Source organism: Fukomys damarensis, unplaced genomic scaffold, assembly GCF_012274545.1.
Source record: "Fukomys damarensis isolate Sample0158 unplaced genomic scaffold, DMR_v1.0_HiC HiC_scaffold_33, whole genome shotgun sequence".
Classification (NCBI taxonomy): Eukaryota; Metazoa; Chordata; class Mammalia; order Rodentia; family Bathyergidae; genus Fukomys; species Fukomys damarensis.
The window spans coordinates 671,384-688,658 of NW_022900945.1; the positions used below are offsets into that span (position 1 = coordinate 671,384).

The 17,275-nt window shown below is 47.1% G+C and overlaps 1 protein-coding gene across 4 annotated transcripts in view; it reads left to right on the forward strand.

Moving 5' to 3' along the window:
- The first annotated feature begins 2,082 nt into the window (after positions 1–2,082).
- The window catches only part of Nfia (nuclear factor I A), a 430,814-nt gene continuing 415,621 nt past the window's right edge, over positions 2,083–17,275 (forward strand). For all 4 annotated transcript variants that reach the window (XM_010605025.2, XM_010605027.2, XM_010605026.2 and 1 more), the window contains exon 1: positions 2,083–2,187. In XM_010605025.2, coding sequence (XP_010603327.1) covers positions 2,113–2,187 — 75 coding nt within the window. In that variant the 5' untranslated portion in view covers positions 2,083–2,112. The remainder of the gene's footprint in view (positions 2,188–17,275) is intronic.

Below are 17,275 nucleotides of genomic sequence, written 5' to 3' on the forward strand. Positions count from 1 at the left end.
GGAGGGGGCGTGCTGTGTTACATTTTACAGAGTTTAGAACTTCTCCTTATGGTTCTCCAAACAGCAAGCTGGGGAAAGCCCATCACTGATTGAAAGGTACAGTTGTGCAGGGCAGACTTTGGCTTGCAAGCCAGGGCAGGGAGCTCCTGAAGAAGGACCAGGTGCTGCACCTCAGGCCCAGGGTAACTGAACACTTCCCGAGCTCCCGCTCAAGAAGAGACCCAGAGACCCAGGTGCCCGAGAGTGCAAACAGGCTTCCCAACAGCACCGAAGCACACACCCTGCATAATTATCCTCAGCCTCCTTCCCCAGGTCACTGGAAGAAATCCCATTACAGTGAGGATGAGGAGGAAAAACACCTTACTTATTATATCCGTGGCTCGCTCTTGGATGCTCTGTGCATCATGCCTAAAATTGGAAAGCATTCCTGGTGAAGATGAATAAAATTCACTTGAATAAAATTACTTTTGTCAAAACAGCTATGTACTATATTACCATGACATTAAGTGGTTAAAAGAGTATCTTTTAAGGGGGGAAATCAGAAATAAGAAAGCAAAAAAAGTGCCAAATTTTACCTCTTTGGAGCTTAAACTATGACCTGAATAAATTTATTTAAATATTATTCAAAATGTGACTAGAAAGAAATCCATGGGTGTGGGTGCTGTACGGGCAGAACTCCATGAGCATCCCAGGAGGGCAGACCTGAGAATTAATCTGGCTAAGTTCTCCCTGCCCCTAGAGCCTACACTGCGGGCCCACAGGACAGACAGCACAGGGCCTCACCACTCACATTCAGGAGCGTGAGGAGGGCTCCAGCACTCTGCCCAATGCCGCTGCACGTGAAGGGATAAAATAGCACAGATGCAAATCATTCCACCCCGTTCTCCCTGCTCATTACTGAATAAAATTATTTGAAATGTATCAGCTGTCTAAAGTTTTTCTCACTTAAAAAATGTTTCACAGCCCTTCTTATTGGTACATCTATGTTTTGGGGTTCTCTCTCTCTCTCTCTCTCTCTCTCTCTCTCTCTCTGTCTCTCAAAATAAAAGATCTTTGGTGTGCAATCCCTATAAAGAAAATGCCTAGGTTACAACAAAGAAATCACAAGCGATTTAAGTGATTTTTTTTCTAGTTAAGGAGGAATTCGTGTCAATATAGCCTCACTTGGGTTAAACTGATTGATAATGCCCAATTACCTTATTTGGAAAGAATGGAGAAGCCCAGAATTAACTTGTTAAAAGCCCCTCCAAAATGCAGGGACGGGTGTCTGCAGTGTGTCTATTTACTCCGTGGAAACACATCGCTGCACAACGCCAGCTGAACCAAAGCCCAGGGGCTGCGAGGCTGCGGGCTCCTAGTTAGGCTGCTTCACACCCAAATTCACTAACAAATCCAACTTTTACAAACAAGGTAAAGAAGGGAGAATATTTCCTCCTGTAATTATTTTTGAAAACCTTACTTTGAAAACCTGTTCAGCTATTCCCAGATCCAGTTTTTGACTTTTCGCTTTGCTTCCAACCGAGATGTGTAAGACAGCAAAACTGAAAAACTGAACTAAACATTTTTTTAAATGCGCAGCTCACGTTCTTGAGAAAAGTGGCTGTGAAAAACAGATACTGAATCAGACTTAAAGTGAGGGGGCTGGGGGAGAAAAGCCCAAAACATTGCATGATAGTCTCTAAGCAGTTCCATCTGTCAAGCAGAAATTTTAGGCTAATAGCCTGTGGCGATCTCCCTCAGCCGTCCACTACCTGCCTTTGTCCTATTAAATCTCTTTATTCTCCTTCAAGGGGGGGTCGCTGTTGGGAGGAGAGGAAAAACCTTGCAGACCAAACTCATCTGAGTGATGAAGCCCTAATTCTAACCTCCTCCCTTTGATGTGCGCAGAGGGCTCGCGCGTGTGGAGAGAGACAGTCCCAGCAGCAGCCTACATCCCCTTCACCTTGCTCCGGGGGTCTGGAGATTGGTTCATTGTCAGGGAGATGCTTTACCCATGATTCCATATGGTGTGGACCGGACTACATGTTGCCCCACATGCCACCGCAAATGTTTTCTCAATTAGGTGTCTTATCTCCCGTGAGCTAGCATCACAGGAAGCCTGCTGACAGCGTAATGGCAGGGAAAGCTTCCGACGGCTCCATCAAATGGCAGCTCTGCTACGACATCTCGGCCAGAACTTGGTGGATGGTGAGTTGGCAGCCAGGACTGCCTTTTTTTTCTTTTCTACTTTCCCTCCCTCTTTGACAAAATGTCCCAGACCTCACATTCATCAAACTTGCATTTGATTTTTCACACTCTTCAGTGAGGCAGTCACACGGCTTCTCCTGCCTCCCCCCGCTGCACTCTGCGACTGTCGTTCCAGCAGCGCCGGCCCGGGCTGCGAGGGGACAGGGTTTCCAGTTTGCTTCTCCGTGTTTAATTTTTTTAACAGTACCAGAAGTGCCAAGGCGGATGGGTGCTCCGGCCGGGCGGAGCCGGAGCGCCGAAGAGACGCCGCCTGCCCTCGGGCTTTGCCCTCTGCAGCCTCTCGCCCCTCACTCTGCTCCCCGTGGTTTCCTGGCCCCGGTGTTTGCTGAGGTCCATGTGGGGCTGCCCTGAGCGGCCTCGGCCTGCCCCGTGGGCTGTCACCTGTGGGAGCGCGGGTCCCCGTGCCGTCTGCCGGCGGGCCGGAGTCGCGCGAACTCGGGTCGGTGTGCGTCGGAGCAGGTCCCGTCTCGGGAGCTCCGGCTCCGAGGGGCAAAACCCCACACCCGCCCTGCGTGGCTCCGGGCGCAGGTCAGGCCGGACGCCGTCCACCACGCGGCCGCGGAACGAGTTAACTCACATGTCCCGGTCAGCCAGGCCAGACCACCTCTGCTCCGGCCTCCGAGAGGTGGGGCCGGCGGGCGGCGCACAATGGCTCATTGTCCGCGAGCGGCCGGTCCTCGCAGCACCACTGCCCTCGTTAGGGTAGTGTCCGTTAGGGATTAATTCGTTAGCAGTGCGTTTCTAGTTTTCCGTAATTATTATTCTTGCGGCAAGCGTGAGTTCTTCCCGGGAGTGAAAAAAGTTGCTGGCAGGACAATGAATGCATTATCCGCTCCTAACTGGACCGTGAACTTCGGCTCGTTTCACATAGATATCAGTTTAAGAGGAGAGGGGTGCTGAAGGGGAGCCGCTGAGTGGGGCTGCAAAGCAGGACGTGCCGCGCCGCTGTGTGATCTGCAGCCCTCTCCCCCGCGCGGACCTGGGCGCAGGCGTTGCGAACTTTTGAGAATTCGGAGGACGCAGAGGCTGTTGGAAGTGAGCTGCCGTGGGATGCCCTTCGGCCTCTTCCTGGGTGCAGCGTCCGTTCCCAGGACTTGAGCCAAAGTGCTTTGGGTATGTGTGTACGTGTGCCTTTTGACCTGTGATTTCTTAGCTGGACGTCAGGAGCTCCACCGGTGATTTCCGGACAACGTTACGTGTGGCTTTTGGCTCAGGAGACTGGCAGTAGACTATCCATTTCGACCCTGAACTTCTATTCAGGGCACTCATTTTCCCATTAGAGTTTCTGCCAGCAGGAATGAGGTTTACTTGTGTGCAGTTGCTGGTTATTGCTTTGCCCTGCAGCTGGTTAAACAGTAGAATTGAATGTGTGGATTGGGCTGGCTATTATTTTCTAGACTAACTTGTAAGCTTTAAAAAACCGCATGCTGTTGTCATTCTGAGGAAAGCGTTCCGCTTCCTCCTATCTCAGAGTACGTAGATTTTATAGACTGTTACTTTTGTGGAAAATTGTGTCATCTTTATTTCTTGCAAAGACCACCAAATGCTTCTTTTTTAAACTTGGAAAACTGTAGTTTCTTTTTGTGTAAACTTTACTTCGAAGTTGCTTTTCATTTAAAATTATTTTACAGATGTTTTACCGCCGGGAAGATAACATATAAAAGTGGTGGAAACATTTAGCAATGCAGTTGACTAAAAATAAATAATGCTGAAAGCTCACGCGCTGCTGTTCAGCTGCAAACGACAGGGAAGTTTCTCTCAATTTCAGTGCTTCTAGATCTTTGCTCTGAAAGGGGGTGAGAAATCAGAGGGCTCTCTGAAGTTGTTGAAGTTACCACAGGGAATAAACCTATTTTTTGTTTGTTTGTTTCCTTGGAGGTGACCATACCCCACAGCATTTTAGATCTCTCAGTTACAAATGATGCAGTGTTAATGTCCTGTGATGGGTGGGAAGCTGAGGGGGACTTGGTGAGAGGGAGACTAATTAAAATTATACAGACCTCACAACTCCTCTCAGATCGCTTTGCTGGAGAAGCCTCCCTCCCGCCCCCTCTGCCCCATCTCACTACTCCAAACAGTTTCCCAACTGAGGAAAAATTAAACTTCCCCCTTGCTGATATGAGTCTTTCATCAAAGGGCAGCGCAGCTCTGAGTCTCCCAGCAAAGGCGAATAAAGCTTTAAAATCGCCTCACCATCATCGCCGGCTGCGCGGGCTCTGCGGCACACCCCACACAAAGCACACAGCAAATGCCCTCAGTTGCCAGCGCCGGTCTCTGCAACTTTGCTTCTCAGTGAGTCGTAAACGATTTGTACGGCAAATGAGTTTCTTGTTTTAGTTTTGAGGCATGTGTTGGACCAGGTTGCAGAAGTCACTGTCTACTGCACAATCTTAGGTGAGGTAGAAAAGAGCAAGGATTATTCTTAGTTTCCAAAATAATAAAGACTCGCTAGGATGAAAGAAACCGGTTAATAAAGGACTGGGGATAAAACCTCTCTTCGCTCTCTTCCCCTCCCCACCCTCACAACTCCCTCCGGCTTACAGTAGAGGCTGAAGCGCACTTTCTCACGACTGTATGGAAGTTGTTGACTAGATTAGTGTTTAGTTCACTTTGTGCATAAACTTTAGCTGTGTCTTAGACGGCCTTTGTGTTTAAGAAACAGTTCTTTTGTAACTTAAGATGCTGAGCAGAGCCACCTCTGCTCTGTCACGGTTTTGCTGCTATAGTTGAAGCGAATGCTGTCTTGGGAAACATGCACTGTAAGAAATGATAAATGCGTTTTATGTCACAGCAGAGCAAGGAATGACTCTGAGTATCCCACACTCACGCGAAGACTTTTATTCAAGCCTGCAGAGTTGTAAACAATTGAAAAGTTAACAAGCGGCCAGGGTCCGAGCATGCACATTTGAGCAGTAATTACCTCTGGCGCTGCCACTTATGAGGGATCTTTGATATCTGAACCACTTCTCCACTGCTTTAATCACACAAATGAAGAAGTGGATATTACATATCAGCTTCATCTGGCCGTGTCGCGACATCTATAGTTGAAACCTCCCAAAAGAAAACCCTCACGAAAACGCCCTGTGCTCCGAATGAAACGCAAGCACCTGGGTGCTCTGAGATATAATTCTGTCCAGGAGAATTCTCTCCATTCTTGCCACAGGTTAAAAAAGGGAGCCAGAAGAAACACTCCTCTCCGTGAGGACTTAGTGATACTGGTGATGGGCAGGCTCTGTGTGAATCCCGGAGCGTACTTGTCTTTCTTTGGCCACTCAATTTAAACTCCTGCTAGCTCTGAATGATGGTTCCTAAGTATTCTCTTTAGAAACTGATGTACAAGTTTTCAATCAATAAATATGTGTCATTTAATCTGAGTTTCTACAGCTCAAACTTCGGACAACAGGAATATACTGGGGCAAGCAGGATATGCTATGCCTTGTGGCATAAGTGTCTTTTTAAAAGTACATGTATAAAAATTAGCAAAATTCTATAAACACAGTCTTGCTGTAGTCAACAATTTCTAAAAATCTCCACCCTACTTTCTGCATGATTGGCAACCTTAACCACTGCGGACACAAAATTAAGAACTCATATTTCATGGAAACCTTTTGTTGTTTTTTGCTTGGATTCATATCTTAAGTTGTATTTACCGTGTCAATTTTTAAAATAATTCTCAGTGAGGTTTGCTAATGACTGCTTTCTCTGTTCCTCTGAAGACGTTGCCTAATGAAGATTTGTCTAGAAATCTGCATGAGCTCTTTCATGATAATGATGAAAATAACTTGGAAATTACCTCTGTGGCTATAAATGAAAATCTCAAAAGGAAGAGATTCAGGAAATAATGAGGTGTATCATATTTTCAGCACCTGTATATTTTTAAGAGTCCTTGGTAAACATATCTGTATATCACACATTTTATACATTTGAACAGTTTTTATTTTGTATTTTGCAGAGTGCAGTGGCCTACCATCTCAGTATTTTTAAATGCACAATTTAAAAATGTTACCCACCATTGTAAGAATGTGTTATTATTTTGGTTTTTAAGAATATGTATTAATTTCAACAGTTTCTCGACATTCCAAATATTATTTTCCCAGTGTATTTGCAGTAACTGATTATGAACAAAATCTGAATTAGGAGGGAAGGATTTTTTTCTCCTCAAAGCATTATCCTTTTTTCTTTTAGGTTAGCCCTTACAATGTCTTTAAGATACTATTTACTATTCTCAGGGAGACACAAATATATTAAACTAGGCTCAATTTTTCTTTAAATCTAATTATGGTCCCAGTGTATTCATTTGGAAATGTGATTGGCTGCTCAGGCTGCCCATGCACTTCCCCTATCTTCTTTAAAATCTTGATTTCCTGTTGTTATGCTCATATTTCTCCTGTGAACTTTAGACAGTGAAATAAATGCTTTGTCCTTACTTATTTTCTAGTTGATTTTCCTTCACCTGTCCCAAATATTGTCAGGAATGTTTCTAATTTAAAACCAAAAGAACCAGGGGCTGATTAGAAGACAGGAAATTGAGGGATTAAACTGTCTGGTTGCACTTCCTTCACCTATCAGTGCTTAGTAACTCACTCTGGATCACACACGCAACAGGGTGGTTTTCACGTGCATTACTCCTGCTGGGTGTTTGACTATACGGGGCCCATGTGTGTGGTGTGTGTGTGTGCACACTCGAGTGCCTGCCTGGCTGTAAGTCCATATGTCCCCTTGTGACTGTGTGGGAAAGAACCAGCAGCTGGTTGCTATACATGGAATAGTTTTGAACCAAAGGGGCTCACACTATGGGCATGAAAGTTTATTTCACAACTATAATCCTAGAGTATTTGAAAACTTTGCTAAAGCAGTTCTGCAACCCCAAGCAAACAATGGCATACTACAAGGGGAAAGCAAGGCGCATACTAGATCTCTGCAGCCCTTATGCTGCTCACCTCGCCTCAGCTCTGCTCTGAGTGGCACACGTGGGTGTCATGGGGGCAGAGCCAGGGGTTCATCTGGCAGCCCAGAGCCTCCCTGAGAGGCCTTCACACCACCGAGAAGGGTTCTGGATGTTCTAAGCAAGCGAGTGTCAGGAAAGGGTGCTTGGCTGGCCATGAGACAGAACCAGGACAGCAGAATAAGGGTCCATCCCATGCCCTCATGTCGTTTAAAGTAAAAACAGAGTAAGAGCCAATCTCTGCTCTGGATGGGTGTGTGCAGAGCTATGTTCTAGACACCAGTCTGAGAGAGACTCCCCTGCGCCCACCTATTCATCCCACCTGTCTGTCCCTCTTCAGCTCCGAGTGTTCTCAGCGGGTGTGGAGAGGAGAGAAAAGCGTGATCTGATGACACATAGAGTAGAAACGCTGAGAGGGAAAGGCTAAGGGCAGGTCCGCAGCCATCCCTGCTGCCACCCATCCACCCTGTGTAGATCGAGCCTACTGAGGCCCGAGGTGGGGAATCAGCTCTGACTACTGCCGTCAGGCTAGCTCTGCAGGCACTAAGTTCTCCTTGGCACCCACCTGAGCCTGCTACCCACCTGAGAAGCACTGACTCACATCCAGCTGCTGGAGTCTGGGCACGGTTTGCTTCATGGAATCCTTATCACAAATCTACTTTACATGTGAGAGAACAGAGACTTAAGAAAGGTCACCAATCGCCCAAGAATAGGCACGTGCTAAGGATGGTACCAGACCACGGGATCCACTTGCTACATCACAGGCCTTATTAGTGTTGAACAGATCAGTGACCAGAGTGCAATACTATGGGGAACTTTACATGTTGAGGGCTATCCATCCACAGGATGGCATTTTGTGGGGACAGATCTGTTTGCTAAGACAATGGAGGCAGAGAATCTTGTAGTGTCCAGAGCAGGAGCAGGATGCTAGTGTTGGGACACCGAGCCTATATTCCAAAGGAGTTACACTCATTTCTGTGCCATCTCCAGCCAGGAAATTCTTGATGGCTTGAGGGTACCTGCAAGACTGCACCCAGCCTGCTAAACACACCTTTTTAGCAGGACACATGTGGTCCAGGGAAACCTGGTGTGCCCGGGTTCTTGCTGAATATTAGGGGCATTTAATTGTCATTTAGCAAATGTTTTGCTTACAGTTTTAAATGAAGTATACCACTTTTTCAAGGCCATCTTTCCAAAGAAAGTTTCCTGGGTTTGGTTCTATCTCTGAAACGCTAACATGGGATAGCACTGGTGTTCAACGTTTTTCCTTGCCAAGGGAATGGCTAATTATGGGCTTATTTCAATGCAAAGCTTTCTGTAAGAAGAAACACAATGCAGGATATCTATTGCCTGATGGCAAAGATCTTAATATACTTACAAGTAAACATCTATTTTCCAGGCAACTGCTAACTATAAACAGTGAGTCTTGGCCAGAGCTCTTTAATGGTACCACAATTTGGGTGGATGTTTTATTCTTTATAATCCAAATTCTTTTTCTGATCCTGATGCACACACACTACAGCCCTGCTGGCTGTGTTTAGTGGGCAGTAATCAGAAGCCATGACCAGGCCAGAGGTGGGGGGAGCCTGAGCAGCCTGGCCCTCTTCAGAGCCGGGGTGTGTGGGCAGACTGACCTGCCCTGTGCAACAATACCTGTCCAAGGGGTGGTTCACTTCAGCTCCCAGGGCAGTCCCCAGTACTGCCCAGACCCCTCCTCCAGATAGGAGCCTCTGTAGTCTGGCAGAGGCAATGCCTTCACAGCTGGGTTTCATAAAACCCCTCCAAATGTTGAAAAGATAAACAATGTTGGCCAATGATTGATTTCATCTGTTCACTTAAGAATCAATTGAAATCATCGTGTGTTGTTTTGTTGCGTCTTACTGTATTTTAAGAAAGCAGTAACCTCAGTGTTCATTTTTGTAAGTGAAATAACCTGTTAACAAGTGTTATGGTCTGGACTAATCCTACTAAATCGTAGAGAGCCTTTGGACACTTATAATCCATTGCCCAATGCCAAGGTCCTAGTTGCAACAGTATTGTTAGTTAAAAATACATAAGAAAAATGCAAAGAATTTTGGGGAAGGATAACTATAAACAGGGCTGCTATAGTTTCTTAATTGAAAAGTCAGGAAACAACAAAGCTCAATACAGATGCTCACAAGTGCAAGAACCGCTGGAGCTGAGAGATCAGTAAGGCTCTGTAACAGTGATGGCAAACCTTTGAAAGCTTTCGACCATACACAGCCGGCTCCGGCACGCATGCCATAGGTTTGCCACCACTGATCTCTAACAAGTACAGTGGGAGTGGTGGAAACCATGCCTGTTTGCCACTCAATAAACAACAGGGACTGGCACACACTAGCAACAGAATGCGTCTGCTCCCTGGGGCATACAGCTGCTCGGCATTTGCGTAGATCAGAGATAGAATGAGACTCAGAGTGTGTCAAAGTGTTTCATTCCACAAAAAGCAAGACTCCCAGGGTTCAACACCCCTGGGGAAGGGGTGCAGCAACATGAAGGGCAGAAACTGCTAGAGACTGAACCTTCACCTGGGATCCGCTCCGCCTGGTGGGCTGTGGTGGGCTGGAGAAGAGATGCGTGCAAGCTCCTCAGGTAGTAAAGGGGGCTATGCCAGGAAGGGCACTGGCCCAGGGGCTGCCCAGTACCAGAGGGTGGGTCTGGGGTGCAGAAAAGAAAGCCCGGTGGCACCAGCTGCAGAGCCACCCCAAGCTCCGCCACTCGGCCTCAGATCCCCAGGGCAGCTGTGGCGTCCCTGGAGTCTGGTAGCAGTGATTTCCAGATGAAGGGCTCCTCCCAGCACCCAGGCTGGGGCACGTGGTCCGCAAACCCCACCCTCCTGCAGGCTCAGGGTGCTGGAGTCCTCTCTGAGCTCTACCGCTCTTTACTGGTAGTGTCCCAGCACCCTGAACCGTGGTGGAAACTCCTGATCCAGAGTTACACTGAACATGTCTCTGGGCCATGCCCATGGTAGACATCTGGGCAAAGTGCAGCAAACATGCATGGAGGAGAGGCTGCAGAAGCGTGGGTCCCCGCCTCTGCTTCCCCAGAACACCAGCCCGAAGCTGGGCCATGAGCGCAGAGACCTGTGACTGTTAGGTGCCCACCGCTTGCTCTGCACCGCTCCTGGGCCCAGACGGTGCTCTACACACAGCAGAGCTCTTCCTCCTCCTCCTCCTCCTGTGACATCCCAGTAGTTTTCCCCAGGGCAGCAATGAGGACACTGAGTCCCATAACAGAGACACTGAGGGATGTTTGAGAAACTCAGAAGCTGTGCTTGTCACTCAGGCACTGTCCTGAAGCCAGGACCTGGCACTGGCTCATTCTGACCACTGCCTGGCCCACAGTCCCACCTGTTGCACGAAGAAGACCACAGCCCTAGGGCTAAGCCTCTGGACTTGGGTCACCGGGGCCAGGCCCAGAGTGGGTCTCTGGTGACCCTTCTGGAAATGGCTGTGATGGTTACTCATGGTACATGGCTTTCTCCCCTCCTCCCGGAGTGAGTTGAGATTTTTATATTTTTTCTCTCTGCTTTTATATATGTGGGTTTTGCTTATAAAAATGGTACTGAGCAAAGCCACACTTTCACAGACACCAGTGCTCTTGTCCTGGACCTCACAAGAATGGCAGCCTCACAGTGCAGGCAGGCGTGGCAGGAGGGCTCGCTGGGGCTGTGCATGCCCCCAGTCGCAGGTGACCCCTTCTTTCCTGCAGCTGCACTCGACTGCTATTCTAAGACTCACCTTCCCCCAGGCTCTAGCCTGTCCAGATCTTCCTTTCCCCAGCAAAGAAATAGACAAGACTGGAGGCTTCCGATTCAAGCAGACCCGGTGAATCCTGGTTCTGTCCTGAGGTTAGGTGAGGGTTCTAACATATCTGATAACTCACCACTCGGGGAGGGAGAACACCACGCACCATGTGGAACGGATGTGTGCCACTCTGAATCCATTTCTGCTCCTTCAGACTGGCAATACAATCATCGGAGTGTATTGAAACAATGCATGTTGCACAGCCCAGCAACCTGGAAGACATTGTGACACAGTACTCTTGCTTACTCCGTGTATCCAATTCAAATAAACCCTGTCAACCCTATCTCCTAAGTCATCCCTGAGTCATCTACTCGCTCCATCCAAGCTGCCATCTTGCCTAGCCCACATTACCTCAGTCACTTCCTCACCCTTGTGGCATCTGGCTTTGTCCCTGCAGTTATTCTCCACAGGGAAGACGAGAGACTCTTCTCAGACACAAGTCACCGCCATTTCCGTGGATTCTCCCTCCTCCTAGACACACAGCAAAATCCTTAGCCAGATCTGCCTGGTTCTGCCTCTCCCAGCCTGTCCTGTCCATTTCTCTCACAGAACATATGACAGCCGGTCAACCTCCCTGTCTGCTCCACGAAACTCTCACGTCTCAGCTCCGACACACACTCCTCTCCCTTCCCTAGGCAACCTCACTGTCTTTGTAGTTAACATTTTCCAGACAAGCACGGCTTTCTCAGACCCAGACCGTATCAGAGAATTTGCGTCTCTGTTGTGGACTCTTGGAACGCCTGGTGTTCACTCGGGGATAAACAAGTAGGGCACTCTTTATGTGCATAAAGCTGTGATTATAACGTCCTCTTTGTCCCCAAATACAGCCAGCTCCATGAAAGACAGTGTTTCCTCTTCTGTGTTTTCTCAAACCCAGGATGGTGACTGGCACATGCTAGGTAAAAGTCAATGTTGATCAATCCAATGAGCACATGGACAGTAGACTGTTTCCCATAGTGAATATTGACATGTGCTTATACTGTCATTATCATAATACTTTCCATACACCAAAAGGAAATTAAAAGCAGTGAAAATCCCCCTTAAATGTCTTTTTTTTTTGGTACCAGGGATCGAACTCGGGTCCTTGCGCTTGCGAGGCAGGCCCCTGAACCACTGAGCTAAATCCCCGGCCCTTATATGTCTTTAAGGAAAATTCATTTCTCAGTAGTAAAATAGAAAATAGAGACTGAAATTAAGAGCCTAGGTTTGAGACGTGACTGTCGTGTACTAGGAATAGATCATGGTCAGATTTCAAGCTACAACTGCTGAGGGTTAAATGAGTCCGTGGGTTGATGTGAACAGCACAGTGCATGGCCCATGGTAAACATTTAGTAAGTGTTTTTTAGTAGTAGCAACATTATAAACAGTCTAGACTCTGTCTCCAAAAATCCGCGTGGCCTTTAAAATGACCCCTGACCTTTCTGCTTATCAACTTCACCATCTTCTAAATATTTGCCCCTCTCCCCACATGGTTCAGAGGGCTATTTTAAAGATCGAATGACTTGGAATAAAACCCTCTTTGGAAATTATGGGGCAGAACATGAAGGGGGAAGCTACTGCTGGCAACCCTAAAACAGCCTCTGAGTAGACAGATTCGAGCAAAGTCCTCCTGCCTTTTCTTCCATCTTCTCTTCACGATAGACATCAGAGGGGAATGCGTGGATCGGCACGGAGAGCCACCAGGTGGCTGACAGGCGAAGATGTGTAACTGGAAGGGAGTGAGAAGTCAGAGTGAGGGTGTGTGTAGCCCGGCCTGGCCCGAGCCCTACGCTGGGCCGACCAGCATATGCGCTGGCCCCTCAGCTACGCTGAGCCCTACACCTGTAGCCGACCCACCCGCCGGCCTTGCTGAGAGACCTAGACCTGCTGCTGTGTTGTGTCTGACGGGGGTGAACAGGACGAGTGGCAAAGCGATACGTAGTCAGTCAGTGTGCGGCAGCCGGGGGTTCTTGCTCTAGAGGAGCCCTGCTGTCTGCTCGCTCACCGGTACTCACCCAAAAGTGGACACGAGCGATCAAAGTAACACAAGAGTCCTCTGCTCTCCCATGTCCATTGGAACAACTTAGCCTCAGCTGTCGGAGCTTTTTCCTGGCACCTGCGATATGCAGTCACCCATGAGTGCAGCCTTCTCCTTGGTGCTCGCCGACGAGGCCAGTCAGTCCTCGGTTCTCCTCTGATCTCTCATGGGGGTTAATGTGTGGAATCTCTCCTCCACAATGTTTCTGCGGTTTGATCTCTGGGACATTGCTCAATCTGCTTGTGGTTAAAGTGGGACCCATGGCAGACCTGCCTCCTGGGTATTGCGAGGGTTCAGTTATGTGCCGGAGCCACTGAGAGTGAGTCTGGCCCTGGCATATGCCGTATTCTTAGTAAGAGTCTGTCATCATTAAGGTTGCGATTATTTTCATGGTCTTTCTCATCACCATCATTATTCAGTTAACTACTGCATTTCAGGACATAGATATTATGGGGTGGTTAAAGAATATCCAACAGACTTATTCCTTCAAGATGGTATATTTGGGTTTGAAAGCAAAGAAATCGCTTTCCTGAAGCATGAGACCCATCTGCTTGTCACTATGCCTTGGGCAACACAGGGTCGTGTGGCAAGCCAGCTTCTCAGAAACAGAATTTGCCAAAAAAGACCCGATTAACTATCACTTCATCCCGTACTGTGGATGTGATAAAACTTCACCCAAGGCCAGTGTGGTCCCTCCTCAAGACAAAAAACCCATTTTCCTAAATAGCTGCTCAGTAAGAAAGGGTTGGGTGAATGATTGCATAGCTTGAACTCACACTGAGTGTGAGCGCATCTTCAGTTCCTGGGATGTCAGTGTCCACTTCGGCTCAACAATCATTGTCCAGTATTTCCTGGGGTCTCCAGGAAGGACCTCGGTACCCTCAGGAAGTGGAGCCACACAGCTAACTCCTTTGATTTACTGCCATAGGCAGCAGCAGGAGACAAAAACAGCACTGAGAAACCATGGGAGTGTTTTCAGTATTTTAAAAGTGAGAGTAGAAGATCACAGGTATTTGAGCACACTCATGCGCCAGGCCCTCTACTGGCTACTCACCTTCCATTGCTGGGCACCCACCATGGTCCTATGAAGGGTTCCCATTTTAAAACTCAGAAGCTAAGTTGTTAAGTGACTTACCCAAGGTTGGCTCACACATCTTCCTAGTGCTCTGGGATTTGTACTATGGTCTAAAACTCACACTCTAAATCTCCAGGATATGCTGCACAATTTAATGTGTTGTTATATTAGTGTCACTGTTTAAGATCTGTGTTAGTCATTACTCGCACTGTCAACATTTTCCACAGGAAGAGCAGTACCCTCACAGTGCACTGGGATCCAGGCAAAGGGTATAGCCTGACCCTGAAGACTTTCTGCAAAGTGTAATACTTAGCTCCTCCAGGGACCAAGTCAATCGAAAGTCCCTCTGACTTCTCACCACCCATCCTCAGGACACAGAGGAAAACAAGACTTCTCAAAAGTACCAACCACGCATACCAAGGACGGACTCCCTGATGACTCTGTAGGAGGTGCCACTAACCACATGGCTGTGACCTTGAAACATTTGACCAAGTAACACCAGAGGCCCACATGCTCATGGCAACAGATAGGAAGATTTGTCGCTTCCAGGCTGCTTCTTGTTGACTCAGAAATACTAACACTCAGGTGTGTGCCTTCTCTGGTCAGCAGCGTCTCTTCCCTCGTTGCCATGTGGCAACCAGAGGGCAACTATGCAGCATGCAGGGGAGGGGTCAGCCAGTAAGGCACAAGGCCAAGTAGGAGCCAGAGGGCCCTGAGTTGTGAACGCTGGGAACTGAGTCTCAGGATTCCCTCTGCTCTGGGGTAGGCAAAGCCCTGTGGTAGGAAAAGCTCCTTCTCAGGCCAGCAAAAAGCGCCTCTCGCCTTTCTGGGGAACCATGCCAGGACACACATTTGGGGAGAGGACTCCACCAGAGCCAGCCAGAGGTGCACTGTGGAAGCCCCCAAGCCCCAGTTGCAGGCAGGCACAGGGGTGGAGCAATTCTCTCCTGTTTAAAAGTGGATAAATGAAAACATCTTACAAACTACAGAGCACTCAATGCTGCAGGAAGAGTGAAGGGGACTCAGAAGACAATATCTGAAAAATCATCAAGTCTAGAAGCCCATAAGAAGAAAGAGTGAACATTTTATCCTCTAAAGCAACAATAGAAACCATGAGAAGAAACAAGAGAAGATGAAATAAAAGCTGGATAGAACTGTGCAAATGAGATGGTCAAGACAAACTTCTGATGTGCAGGTGGGGCTAGGACCACCAAAGCTAGGAAGGAGCACTAGGAAACTGGTCCAGAAACATGGCTCCCAAACACAGGCCAGAGAGGAGCATGACAATCCCCTCAGACAGAGAATGAACGGCCCCAACCAGAACCGAAAGATTCAGCACCAGGACTGCACAGGTGTTTCTGAAGCCAACAACTGGACAGGAAGAAAACATCAGACACAGCAGGAGGAGCCCTGTGGATTTGAAGGGAGAAGGGGGTGCACAGGGAGACGCCCATTGGCTGACCACGTCTCCTGTGCCCTGAGACGGAATTACGGAGAGGCCCATGGCAACACTCAGCTGCTCCAAGGCAATGAGAAATAAAGGGTTATCTATAAACTGAGTGAGAGGACTGAAAGTTTACTAAATGTCTCTTCCACATAGAAGATTCTGAAATTTTATTAATCCTTGACTTTGAGCATAAATAAATCAAAGACTGGTACTTGAAAGCTTAATATTAAGTTGAAGAGAGGGTATACACCTTCCTATTCCAGAGAAAGTGAAAAACATACACAGCATCCCATAATGCAAACCCCCAAAGCAGGAGAAATAGCCAAGAAGTCAAAAGTAAATAAATCAAGTAGAACACAGTAACTGAAGCTAACAAAACAATCTGCATGGCAATGAACCCAGGTGATTTAAATCTCTATATTTGGAGACAAACATTCTCTGATGGGAGTAGAGAATTAAATCCAAATATCTGCTACCTCCAAGAAACATTTAAAAGTATTCACATTTAAAAACAAAAGGAAGGGCACAGTAGTATTAAAGAGAATGAAAAGTAGAGAGATAAGATTAATTTCTGGCAACGTAGTCCTTAAAGGCAAAAGCAATTAGAGTATATTCATTTTATGTTATTTATGTTGACAAATTGGAGAACGGGACGATGAAGGAACTGTAGTAATTAATCCCTTCATGCATCAATTAACCTGATATCAAATGATATAAACCAAAACTGTTAGAAAGCAGGAAGGAACTGACAAGATCACAATCTCTGTGTGTGTATGATGTTAACACAAATTTAGCCAAATTTGATGGTTCAGCTAGACAAGAAATAATGACATGAAGAATTTGAATAAATATAATCAATAATATTGACACTGCTAGATAATGTTGACTTCTACCAACAGAATATGTTCTTTTGGAGCATTGCTAAAACTGTTATTTAAGAAATGTACTCTGTGGATATGAACACACAAAGCAATAAATTCTCAAAGTGAAGATGACATAGGCTTTCTTATCTGGCCATATGCAATAAAGCTGGGAAATGGTCAATGTCACATTCAACAGCAAACCAAAAATCGCTTCCATTAAAGTCAGCAATGAGCTAAGGGGGCCCAGGATGCCTCCAACCCCAGGGGTCGGAAACAAATGCAATGGACGCTTGGTCAGAGGCCAACTGCTGGTCAGGTCTGAAGACTTTGAGGATTTTCTCAAATCTTCTTGCTCTAAAAAAGCACCACCTCCTCCCTGCCACGTTCCTGAAGTGTCTCCTCGCCTGCTCCCACCTTCTTGCTCCTCTTTGGCCCTGCCTTCCCCACCTAGAAACTGTGACCTCTGCGAGAGTAAAAGCAGCAAATCATGTCTTCCTTCTAAGAAATAAAAATGAAATATAGAGTATAATTACTGAAAGAAGAGTAAAGTGTTGTTATTTCTGGGTGACCCAATTAAAAGCCCACAAAACCCAAAGGAACCGAATAAAAAACAGTTGAAGTTCATAAGATAGATTACTAAACTGATGGCCACTGCTCATCATAAAAAATGACAATAGCTAAAATGCCCATGGGAAAATGAGTTCATTGCGAATAGAAAGAGAACCCCTAAAATACTCCAGAGTGGCCCCTGGAAGACTGTGCAAGTGAATGAGTAAACTGAGTCATGATTCGAATAAACGTATCCCTACCATGACACATAACACTACAGGCTAAACACGTGGAGACCACAGTGG